Source organism: Lissotriton helveticus, chromosome 10, assembly GCF_964261635.1.
Source record: "Lissotriton helveticus chromosome 10, aLisHel1.1, whole genome shotgun sequence".
Classification (NCBI taxonomy): domain Eukaryota; kingdom Metazoa; phylum Chordata; class Amphibia; order Caudata; family Salamandridae; genus Lissotriton; species Lissotriton helveticus.
In genome coordinates this window covers 933,003,348-933,016,447 of record NC_136071.1, presented here as the reverse complement: position 1 = coordinate 933,016,447, position 13,100 = coordinate 933,003,348, and the positions used below count along the sequence as shown (strand labels likewise).

At 44.6% G+C, this 13,100-nt stretch overlaps 1 protein-coding gene across 1 annotated transcript in view; it reads left to right on the top strand.

Annotated features, from left to right (window-relative positions):
• Positions 1-12,448, top strand: part of DBF4 (DBF4-CDC7 kinase regulatory subunit) — a 260,182-nt gene extending 247,734 nt beyond the window's left edge. Inside the window, exon 13 of the mRNA XM_078663591.1 lies at positions 8,738-12,448. Coding sequence (XP_078519717.1) covers positions 8,738-12,239 — 3,502 coding nt within the window. The 3' untranslated portion in view covers positions 12,240-12,448. The remainder of the gene's footprint in view (positions 1-8,737) is intronic.
• Positions 12,449-13,100: the final 652 nt, after the last annotated feature.

Sequence of the window (13,100 nt, the reverse complement as noted above, 5' to 3'; positions counted from 1 at the left end):
TGGCGGCATGGCTCCTGAAGTAGTGCAATATGGCCATCTGAATCTCCCAGAGGATTGTATGGACATACTGAAGGAGGCTAAGTGACCTTCCACTAGGACTTCTTATGCTTACAAGTGGAAGAGGTTTTGCATCTGGTGCAAGTCTAAGAACTATGACCCTACGACATGCCAGGAGGATGTCATCCTTCCGTATCTGCTACATCTGGCGCAGTCTGGCCTTAATGTCCATTCCATTAAGGTTCATCTGGCTGCTTTGACTGCCTACAGGACTTGAATGTGGTGCTGTCCAGGTTGATGAAGGAGCCTTTTGAACCTATTCCTAAGGCTTCGTTGCAGCACCTGTCCTGGAAGGCGGCGTTCCTTGTGGCCTTTACATCGGCCCGCAGGGTGAGTGAAATTCAGGCGTTGTTTTGCCAAGAACCTTATACTGTATTTCATGCTGCTAACGTTGTTATGCGTACTCGCCCTAAGTTTCTTCCCAAGGTTATTTCTGATTTTCATATCAACCAGACTATAACGTTGCCTACGTTCTTTCAGAACCCTTCATCGCCAGCGGAAAGGTCTTTGCATTCCCTGGATGCTAAGAGGGTGCTGAAATTTTATCTGGATAAAACCAAAGATATTCGTAGGTCAGACCAATTGTTCATCAATTAGGGATCAGTCAGGACGGGTCTTGCTACCTCTAAACAGTCCATCTCGAGGTGGATTGTGTCCTGCATACAATTGTGTTACTACAAAGCTAATAAGACCTTAGGGGGCAAACCTAAGGCTTATTCCACCAGGGGCAAAGCTGCCACGACGGCGTTGCTTCGTAATGTTCCCATTGCAGAGATCTGCAAGGCGGCCACTTGGAAGTCGGTCCATACCTTTGCTAAACATTACTGCCTGGACGCTGATGCCAGGGCAGACGCTCAGGTTGGGCAGGCTTCGCTGCGGAATCTGTTCGCGCAATAGTGGCGTTATTTCTTCTTTCTCCACCGCCGCTTGGTGTGGGGATGGGCTTGCCATTCTATTCACTAGATTATGACTATACACAGAGATCCCCTACTACAGAAGGAGTAGTTTCTGTCCTGTAACTCCAGTTCTGTAGTAGGGGTATCTCTGTTATAGTCATAAGCGCCCGCCCTCCTCCCCGGTAGAGAGAGAGTTTTTTCATGAAAGGAATGCTACAGGTCTGGCGTGTTACGCCTTCAAAAAGAACTGAAAGTAACTGGGACCTGCAGGGCATTCTGGGATACTGTGAAGTTCTGGAAAGTTCTCTTAAAGGCACAGTATCCTGTTCTGAGCCACATAATGGCAGCCTATGGGGCTTGTCTGTCCAGGTTCTTCTCTCTATCATTCCTGAGGGATTTTGCTGTTGAAGCAAGGGAAATCTGTACAGGCTTTGCTGTTTTGTGGATTTTTGTGGTGGAATTTCTAGTTGAAGTACTGGACAGTGTAGCCTTTTTAGGCTGCATTATCTGTCTTTAAATTCTCTCTTAAGTGTCTGTGCAGTTCTGCATTTTTCGACACTGTAAGAGATTATTTTTGATTGCTCCGGGGTCCACGCACATGGGCGGGACTATTCACTAGATTATGACTATAACAGAGATACCCCTACTACAGAACTGGAGTTACAGGACAGAAACTACTCCTTCTGGATCTCCCCATCCAGATGTTCAGCTTCGGGCTGCGTCGGAGAGGGCAGATGAGCTTGGGCTATGTATTCAGCACTGTCCCGGTTTTCCAAAGTGTCCCCTGCATAGAGACCGGCGTAGTAACCCCGAAACGTCTCCGCTATGGTTACATCCTCAGTCGTCAACTCTCCCCCTGGCGTTTGGATCGCTTGAATCCCTTGTCGCTGCCTAACCTCTCTGTTTAAAGTCTGAGGGCAGCATATTTGGCCTTGTCCTGGTCTAGGGCAGCCAACTGCTTACGTTCCAAGCATAATTGGCGCCAAGCTCGAGAAGCACCTGTGCGCTGGTGCATCTGTTCCAATTCAGAGACCCTTTTCGTGAGTTCAGCGCGCTTGTGCTCCCTCTCCGTATTATCAGCGGCTGATATAGTTATAAAGACCCTTCGCAAAACTGCTTTCAGTGCTCCCCACTGTGTGGCCAGTGTAGTGTCAGTGTTCGCATTGTGCCCTAAAGAGTCGGAGATGGCCTTCTGGACCTGTTCCACTACAGGGGTGCGATGTAGGAGCGTATCTCGCAGGTGCCAGTGTCGCTGAGGGCGGGTCGAGGCAGGCAGCAAGAAGGAAGCCCGAACTGGGGAGTGATCTGAGAGAGAAGCTGTGAGAATGTCAGAGTCGGAGACATAGGCCCCAAATGAGGAGGAGCAGAGGAAGTAGTCTAGTCGCGCATATGTTTTATATGCCCCCGAGTAGAACGTATAACTACGGGTGTGGTGGTGTAGGTGGTGCCAAAGATCTGTTAACCCCAACTCTCAAAGGCGGGTCTGCCCCTGAGTGGTGAGTACCCCTGCTTGATGGGTTTTTTGACAGGATCGGTCTAGGGTATTGTGGTAAATAAAAGATTACCCAGGCAGAATTTCTAGGCATTAACAAAGTATCATGCATCAAATGAGAGACAGGATCCGTGGTGTCCAAGTTAAATGGGCTTTATTCCAATAACTCGAGTCAAAGGGAGAATATGTTCCATCACCTCTGAGGTTCAGGAAGAGTCTTCTAACAATTATTTACTGAACATGGGTTATATACATTTTATCTTGTACATAGGGCGTAAGAAGGAACGCTCGAAGCAGAGCAGAGAAAGAAAGAGATAAGAACATGTGGGTGTACACTTTGATGAGTCATAGGTAGGTGATAGGTAGGTGTCATAGGTGGGTGGGTACTTAGAGGAGGAGTTTGGATAGCTAGCTGGAACTATGCCCTAATTGTGCAACTTTGAGCATGACGTGCAATTGACGTGTAACTGGGAGGAGGCTGACTTTCAACCTAGAAGAGAGATCTCTTGTGTCAGGGTGACTAGCACATCTTGTACAATCTGATATGATAGGGGATGTATTATCTGAAGCAAAAGGTTGCTCGTCACTAAATGACAGAAAGGGCATATTTATTCGTTCGTTGCATGAGCTTTCTATGGATGCAAGCACTGTAATTTACTTAAATGGAGACAGAATGGCTGGGCCCTATCTCCCTCGGACGGGTTCTGTTTACTTTTCCTCACCGGGCAGGGATGCCACTCTGTACAGCAAACAGATAACTGTTATTCATAATACTGTCTTGGCAGGCCTTACTGGGCTTCTGGCGGCTTTCAGTGTGTCAGGAGTCATGAAATGCAAATACATGGGCCTTATGCTACCTTAACGTTTGGGAGACTTTGATGACTGGCATTTCTAATGCAGGACATGAATGCAGAGGCCTAGTGATTCAGGCCACTACAAGGAAATCTGCATGGATGACATGCACACACATGTAACATAGGGTATACTTAGGGGGCATCTTGGTCAGGCAAAATTTCATTTTCCTCAGTATTGTCAAAAACCAAAGTGAGGTCCCCCCCTAATAACAAGTGGCGATCCGTTGTGGCAGCTGCCTCACTGAGAGCCTGAAGGAGGAACTTGAGCTGCCCATCATTAGGTGCATATATGGACCCTACCACAAAAGTCATCCCGCCCAAGGAGAATTGATATGTAAGCAAACAGCCTTTTATCTCGGTTTCCTTCTGAAGGACCTTGCCCTGGAAGTGGCGGGAGATCAATATAGCCACCCCTGCTGTTTTGGAGGTATTAGAGGAGAACAATTGGGTCGGGAAAGCTCGGGATTTCAGCCTTGGTTGGTCTTTAAAAAGGAGATGCGTCTCTTGTAACCAGCAGGTGTCCGCTTTGGAACTCTCGAGGTAGTTAAGGACCGATCTTTGTTTAATGGGGTTGTTTAGGCCCCGAACATTGAGTGTAAGAATAGTAAGTGGAGCTCGTGTCATCCCGAAATGTTGTGGTGGAGGGAACGCTGAGTAGAGTGCAGCTTAATGGAGCAAATGGCTGTCAATTGGGTGTCTACAGTATCTCGGTACCGAGAAAGGACAGGGTCAGAAACGAAAAAAAAAAGGTGGACGAGGGAACCCATACCCCGAAGCAACCCCCCAAACAAGGCATTGACTCATTGAGAGTACAAACATCAACAAGGGAGGGGGTAACAGGGGAAAAGGGAATGTCCAAGAACACTGTCCGCCGTCCCAGGTATGCCAGGAGGTCGTCATTGGGGTCTTGAAGCGTGACCAACAGGGAAGAAACATGGCTCCACCCGCCGTCCGCCCCTGTTCAAAAGCCAGAGCCGAGTCCACTGCGTGACCCTCCACTCATCAGCCGTCTGTTCTCCCCTGCCAGGGCCTCCGTAGCCAAAGCCAGGGCGTCTTGTTGATTCTTGGCAATGTCCGCTTTATCCGGCTTTCGAAACAGTCTACGACGTCTCTGGCGTTGCCACCCGAAGGGTGTGACCTCGGGCCCGAGGCGCCGCTCCTGGCGTCGTCGTCTGGAAGTGTCAGTCCCAGGAGTCGACAGGAGTCCACAAGGGAGTGCATCTGGTGCAGCTTGTCATTGAGGCAAAATATGAGTCTAAATGGATGTCCCCAGGAGTATCGGATGCCCTGCTGTCTTAGGTGCTCCGTCACGGGGCGGAATTGTCGCCGGGCGCTGCTAAGTAATCCGGGCTAAGTCTTGGTAGAGGACCGGGTTTTGTCCCTTATACGAGATAGGGTGGAGGGACCTCGCTTTGGAGAGGATAGACTCTTTGATCTTGAAGTCCTGGAGGCATACCAAGATATCCGCTGGAGGGGCGTTGGGCGCATGCGGGGGACCGACGCGGTGAGCTCTGTCCAGTACGATTGCCATGTCCTCCGGGGCCGCCAGGATATGGCAGAAGAGGCCCTCCGTGAACGCAAAGAGGTCTGCAGTGTCTTCTGTAGGTTTAACTCCTTGAATTCTGATGTTGTGTCTCCGAGACCTGTTTTCAAGGTCCTCAAGGTGTACATGTGTGTCTAGATGCTGATCCTGGAGACGGAGGATCTCTTGTTGCAACATTGTGATGTCGGTCGTGTTCCCATCGCACCGTTCCTCAAGTGTGGCCACTCTTTCCCCCACACTGTCAACATCCCTGCACACCTCTTTAAGCTCGGCCGTTAATTCCGTTTTGACAGCCTGGATGTCCGCCCGGAGGGTGTTCAAGAGAGATTCCATAAAAGCCTTAGTGATGGTCTCGCTACTCGCCTCCGGGGTCGTTTGCGGGGACGCCAACTTAGGCGCGGTCACCGTCGCACCAGGGAGCGCTCTGCCAAAGATGTCCGTTTGCGCCTTCGTCTTCCGCGTCCTGGACGAGGACATACTCAGCAGCGTAGCAGTATGCAGAGACCTCCGGCCAGCGCTCTGCGCCGCGCCGATGTGCTGGAGCCTCCCCCTTGCTCTTGCTGGGTGTGGTTGTCCCGGTCGTTGGGGCCCGTCAGTATGTCGTGTCCCACTCTCCACGAGGCTTTGTCACTACTCTGGGCCATGAGTAAGAGGCCAGCTGATGGGGCGCGCCACCTTGCTTGACCAGCTCCGAGATGCCACCACTCACTAGTGTCTGCCCCTCTCCATCTCAATCCCAGGCCACTCGGGGACCTCAATGATGAACATAATCAGGCGCCACTCCCAGGCCTCTCGTACCAGGCAACTTGAAGTGTCTGTCTGTTACCTGGACACAGCGCAGCTGTCTCACTCTGCTGACAGTTGTAGGGCACCTCTCCACTCAGCCCCCGGATGCTAAGGGCTCCGCTCGCCAAATTGGGCTCCGCAGCGCCCCATTCCAGCCCGCTGCCAAACCTGTCTGTACTGCCTTCTCCGCGCACCTCCTCCGCGGGCCTACGGTGCTGGTCTGAGCACCGCAAGATGGCAGGAGGCACACCGGCCCTGCAGGAGACAGCAGGGTGGGAAACGCCAGGGGGCTACTCTACACTGTCGCGGCACCTCACCTAAGCTCCCCGGCAGCACCATCTGTGCCTCCGAGATCCACAGGTCGCCATGTTGCCCGTTGCTGCGCCTCACCTCCTCTATGGGGCCGCCACCCCCCTCCCCCCCGGCAACCAGCCGTCCGGTCGGCTGCCCCACGGCCCCGCGATCGGCGGGCCGCAGCCAACTCCTCCCTGTTTTCACGTCGGTGGCCGGGGGGTCCCCGGCGTTGCGCAGCACTCCCTGCGATCTCGTTGTGTTTTGCCGCAGTGCTTCCCGCTGTCTGTCTGCTCGAGATCCGAGGACCACCGCCGTTCATGAGGCTATGCCCGGCATCATCCTCTGTAGCCGGCAGCTTGCATTGTGAGGGCCTGACCTGACACGCCTCGCAGGCCTCCGCTGTCGATGCGGGCCTCGACAGCCTCCGGTGGGCTGCCCCTTTATCGAGGCTGCGGTGTGTCGCCGGGGCGTCAGGCCTCAAGCCGTCTGGTGTCAGTGCTCACCTCTCTGGCCAGCCCGCCACCGCAGAGTGGCACCGGAGGGGTCCAGGCACGTTCCGCAGGTCTCAGGGACACTCTGGGGCTTCGGAAGGTGCTATTTGAAGCTGAGTAGGCGGACGGCGAGCAGGTGCTCCGAAAGACGCGTCCCAGCTCTCCGCCATCTTCCAAATAGCATATATAATGTACTTGTATGTCCCTAGTAAAGTGGTACCACTTGTAAACAGGGCCTGTAAATTGATTGCTGCTAGAGGACCTGTAGGACTGATTTTGCCACCCACTTAATTAGCCTTTTAATTACGTCTCAGGACTGCTATTGCATAGCCTGTGTGTGCAGTTTACACTGCCATGTTGACGTAGCAAAACTAACCTCTTGTTAGGCCTAAACCCTGCTTCCCCCCTCCCCTGGCAATACTCTGTTTGTTGTATTGGTATGCATATTTTAAATGCTAATAGAGATTTTTTTTGTGGATTCCTAATTAAAATTTCATAGATGCCAAACATGAAATGCGTATTTGTCCCCAATCAAAAGTTAGCATTTATTAAATGTAAAATGGGAGCCTAATGTTTCCTATAGAACAGGTAGGCCTCACAGTAGTGAACAACAAATTTAGGAGTTGTTCGCTACCAGGACATGAAAAACTTAAAAGTACACATACAACCTTTTAATTTAATGCAGCCTGCCCCATGGGCTACCTTAGGGGTGATTATATATAATAAAAGGAGAGTTTAAGGCTTGGCAAGGGGGTTCCAAGTCGAATTGGCAGTTTAAAAATGCATCCAGGCTGCAGTGGCGTGCCTGGCACATGTGTTAAGGAGCTGCTTAAGTGTGTGGCACAATATGTGCTGCAGGCCCACTAATAGCATTTAATTTACAGGCCATCGGTTTATAGTATACCACTCTATCACGGACTCATAAATAAATTAAATAGGCCAATCCGGTGTAAGCCAATTTTACCATGCTTAGTGGAGGAAGCACAAGCACTGTAACACTGGTTAGCAGTGGTAAAATGCGCAGTCATAAGGCCAACAAAAAGAATGAACTGGAAGCTAAATATAAAAATTATGGGGTTGACCCTGCATAGAGGGCCATGTCCAAAACACTTCCTCGTTGGTGAAATGGAAGAAAGTTTAAGTATCTTATCTTGTCATGAGATAGGAATGCAGGGTTCGTTGCACATGATATCACACACCTAAGTACCTCCTTTTTATGTTAACATCTTCAGCCCTTCGAGCCTTCCTAAGCAGTATTGTTTCCAGTGACAAAGGTCAATGACACAACATTTCACTTCAGACTTGAATTGGCTTTCTAGATTCTGGCAATGAGGTGCCACTTGTGTTTTTTTTCTATTCTGTAAATTCATTGTATGTCATTTATGTTTGAATCCTCCCTTTAATGTTACGCTAATGAACTAATGTCAAGCCTTGTGAAATGCAACTTAAACACTCATCCTGGAATGTGAAGGAACTTTCTTTGAGCTATCTACTAAAAAAGGCATGGACTCTGAAGTCAAAGAGGCAATCCTGTGTGTTTTTTTTGTGTGAATTTAGAAGAGACAATGTTAATATGATGTGAAGGTTTTAAGAGTAATGTTTTGAAGCATAACAATTCAACAATGCATAAGTTAAAGGAAGCCCTTATAAACTTCACAAGAAAGTGCTGCAAGTATTTAATGATAGAGAGGGTATTTAGAATAGATTATTTAAGACTAGTTGTTTTAGGATAATTTTTGTTTAATGTGTAGGCATTCGTGCATGGATAGTAGAATGGGCTACGTAGTACCTGAGATTTCTTTCTCATGTGTATGTTTTTTCTATAATCTCATTCCCATTTCCCCCAATGAGTTTATTTTCCAATCTCATTAGGAAATGTAAATTCCTAAAATGACTCCTGCTCAATAGGATGTTGTAGTAGTGCTTTATGCTCTGCATGTCTCCTTGCTCACAAAGTATGGAAGTAAAAGCTACACAATCAGCCCCTCTTGTCGACCCTAACAAAGGTGAAATGCAAGTATCTTGGCTGTTTACCTCTGCTTTCGTATCATGTATGCACCTTGTAATTTTGAATTCCTTGTATCTAAGAGTACTTTCATTTCAAATACACTGTTGATTATCCACCACAAGGCTTTTTGCATGAGGTAAGTACCTTCTCAACATCTGCATAATTTACATTCTAGCATTGATATACAGAAATGTGTTGACTATAAAAAACAAATTCTGGTCATATATAACTTTTTCTTGTTAGCATAGTTGATTCACTGTTGCATGGAAGCAAATCATTTCTTTCTTTCTTTAATAAACCTTTGTTTGATTTTTAGGATGAAATGTAGCACTTCAACAAATATCCCTATTGAAAATGTTTTAAAAAAGGATCAACTGGAAGAAAGACTTTATAAAGTGAAAGTTTTACTACAGCAGCAGAAATGTACAAATATACCTACACAAACCATACAAACATTTGAACCTGATGAACACCCCAAAGAAACATTGAACAGTTCTTTACAAAAACCTGCGCCAAATTCCCAAAACAGTCCTCTTAGTTTTCATCGTACGTTCCCTTCAGAAGTAGTGAATAAACCTAAAGTGTCTGAAACTGAAAATTATGAATCTGCAAATGGAATTATTGCAATATCAAATTGTTTAAAAGAACTAAATAGCGACAACGAAGGCTACATGGAAACATTGCCGGATGTTTGCGACGATCATAATGTAACAAATGAAAGTAAACTGCTGTTAGATAAGAATCATTTAAAAGAAGGAGACACTGACATACCTGAATATAATTCTGTGTCTCAAGCTCAGGTAAAAGATTGTGGTGAAGCACAAAGAAGAACTCCAAAATCTAGAGGAAGACTGTTAAAGCGTAAAGTTGATTGCTCATTGAATACACCAGCAAAGTGTTGTAAAGTACAAGAGTTTGATGATTGTACAGTGGAGAAAAAGTTTGATGGGGAAAATTTATCAATGACTGAAATTGGGAAACTCCCCATTGGATGTCTGACAAAAAATGCCTCCTTCCTTTTGGCATCAGAGGATGTTAAAAACGTAGTTTGTGAATCAGTGGTTTGCAACCCCAGTAACCCTGAACTGGAAAATCAACACTTGAAAGACCGTTTCAAAGTTCATGATAGAGGGTTGGTTCTAAGATGTTCTCCTCAGGACGGTGCCTCATTAATTTTCCCAGAAAACAATATCCAAAGAGCCACTTTTGATGCAGTGGATTCTAAAATACCTAATGCATATGTGTTGGGAACTCCGTTGAAAGATAATTTTACAATTCATGAAGAGAGCCAGATTCCACCAAATGATTCTCTTAAAGATGCTTCATCTGTATTTCCAGCAACGTATTTGCACTTGTCAGGTTTTAGTTCCAATAGTAGTAAAACCAAAAATAATGTTGTTGGATTGCAGAATCTTCACTTGAAAGAAAAGTGCATAAATCTACAAAACCTTCCTGTAAAAGAGTCTCAGTTTATTCTTAAGGCAAATGATTTTAAAACTGACTTTCATTCAGTGGCCCTCAAAAGTGCTAAGAGCCACGGACTGAAGAATTGCCCAATCAAAGATAACCAGACAATTCATGAAATAGAACATAATTTGCAGGAAACTCCTGTAAATACTGCTTCATGCTGCGCTGCAGTGGATGTTTCTACTAACTTGGAATTGGGTAATCAACAAATGAGTGAACAACGTACAGTTCAGGAAGGTGGGCAGGATATTCAGGATAAGACTATGAATGACAACTCATTTATTTTGCAAGAAAATGATTTTAAAACTATTGGTATTGATCCAGCAGTCAGTAAAATATGTAACAGCTTTGAGTTGGAAAATCACAGACTGAAAGAAGATTGTAGGCTTAACCAACTGCGGGAGGATATAACACCATCTCTTGTAAATGAACCTTCATGTCTGGTGGCAGCAAGCGATGTAAAAACATCAGGTGGTGATCCAGTGTTTGATACTTTTTCTAGTAACTCTGAATTGGAAAATCACCAAACAAATGTTCATTGTACTATTCATGAAATTCTACAGGACCTGCAAAATCCTTCTCTGAACGATGGCTCATTTAGTTCTCCAGCAAAAAACATAGCTAAACGAGATGTTGATCCAGTTGTTATAAACATTCCCAATGACTGCAGATTAGAAAAGGACTCCATTAAAGACAATTTTGCATTTAATAGAATGGGGCCAAAGCTACAGACGTCCCCACTAATGGATGCTTCATTTGTCAGCCCAGTAAAAAATAGAAAGATAGACGCTGATTCAATTGGTGACAAAATTCCTTGCAATTTGAATATAGAGAATCACAAAAAGAAAGAAAATGGCAGAGTTCATAAAATGGAGCAAGATCTACAAAATTCTGATAAGGATGATCTGCGTATTATTCCAGGGAAGGATTTACAAAACCTATACCTAGTGGTTGATAAAAGTTACAACTGCTTCATATTGGAGCAACAGAATTTACAGATGTGTAATTCTCCTGTGAAAGATAATTCATTTAACTTTCCAGCAATTCATTTCCAAGCACCAGATGTTGACTTGGTAATTCGTAAAAGTGCAAAAAAATCTTTATTGGAAACTTTTGACCTGAAATACACTTGTCCAATTCATGCACAAGAGCATATTTTACACAACTCCACAGAAAAGAATAGCTCATTCAGTTCCCCCGCAAAGGATTTAAAAATGTCATGCCTTGAGAGTGTGGCTGGTGAAATATCGAATAGCTTCACACTAGAAAATCAAAAATCAAAGGACAATTGCACAATTTATAAAATCAGGCAGGTAGCACCAAATTCACCCTTGAAAGATTCTTCATTTATTTTGCCACAAAACATTTTGAAAACATCCGACTTGCATCCCTCAGTTAATACAATTCTTACCAGCTTTGAGATGGAAAATCACCACTCAAAAGGAAATTGCACAATGCATGAGCTAGGAAAGCTTCTCCACGTTTCTCCTGTTACAGATGAACTATTTATTTTCAGAACAAAAAGTTTAAAAGCTTTGGTTTCCGATTCAAAAGGTGCAATTACTCATTGTTTTCTGTTGAATAATTATCCATCGGGTGATGGTTGCACAAATCAAGAACCCGGACTCCTCCCACACAATTCTACTGGAAAGGAGCACATATTTGGCATTAGTACTGATAACATGTCTCCTGGAAAAGTGCTAAGGAAGGTGAGAATGTCTTCAGGAAGGACTAAAAGAAAATATCTAATACATAATGTTGATTTTTGTTGTCAGCTTGCCAATGAGATGTCTGCTCAACATTGTTCATCTTCTTCATTTGAATATCTGTTAGAGTTATTTCAGACAAGTGAATCCCAAGCAACATTTTTAGGATTTTCAGTTTACTCTGAAAGAGAAGGGGCACACTGCTCAGATGTCTATTGGGAAGAGCAGACAAATGGTACTCCAGTAGATTTGTTGGACTTGTTACAGACACGTGAAGCACGTTCTGATATTTTGGGCTTTATTTGCTCTTCTGAAATAGAGAGTACATGTTGCTCAAATGATTATTGTGATGAACAAAGCGCTAGCACCTCAGTAGAAAGTGTTTTAGAATCTTCTAATTATCAGACAAGTGAACCTCATTCCGATTCTTTGGAATGCACGAGCTACACTGAAAAAGAAGTAGCAAATTGTCTAACCAGTTTTTGTGAAGAACATAGTACTAATACTCATACGGAAAGTTTATTGAAGGTGTTTCATACAAGTGAAAACCAGTCAGAATTTTTTGGGTTTGCAAACTTTTCAGAACAAGAAGGCCTGTGTTGTCCAAACAGTCCCATGAAAGATCAAGAATGCATTAATCCTTAGTCACTGTCTGGATGCTCTATAAGCTCATTTTATGTTTTTTATGCTAAATACAATTCTGCATTTTTTTTAAACCCAACACCAGTTGTTTTGTATTATTTTACTGTAAATATGTAAAGTGGTTTTAGTATTTTAAGTTTTTTATTGCAATGGTTTTATCAAAGTATAAACCTATGCTTGCCTCTGAGAGGAATAAAATACTCTTGACATTTGTCTATTGCATTTGTGATTTATGGTTTAGTTTAAGTGATAGTACATTATTTTTACTGATGAAAACAAGTAATTGTAGATATGTTTTGTATTGAAAAGTTAATGAATAGGGAAATACTATTTTGACGTATACTTTCTTCCTTTAGATTTATAACTTTCTAAAGTATTGCTTCAGATCCTGAGTGAACTCAGAAATCTTGAATAGTCACACGGTAACTAAGTGGCACATTCACCATGGCAACAATACCACAGACGTCACTGCAAATAAGTTTATGAAACCAACTCATCTCATTTCCTTCCTCAGAAACCATGCTTTCTCCCATAATGTTTTTTTTCCAGTCTTCTGGGGATTGAAAAACAGCTTCATGCCGAACTTGTCTATGATCGGTGCAGTTTCTGCCTCCAAGTCCACCAGGAATAAGCAACAAAAAAGGTGACAAAGATCCTAGATGCCCTTTCCCACCTGGGAAGGGAAGGCCATCTCTGTCTTTTTATTTGTGCTTTCTTCATCTTAAATACTGGTTTGCCTTTTTAGTGAGACTTCATTGAACAGCTATTTCAGAGAAAAAATATAACCTAAGCTATTTTTAGAGTCCAGGAGCTCTGCCTCCTCCATACTAAATTAAGAGAAAGGGTTTCCCAAGCAAAACCATA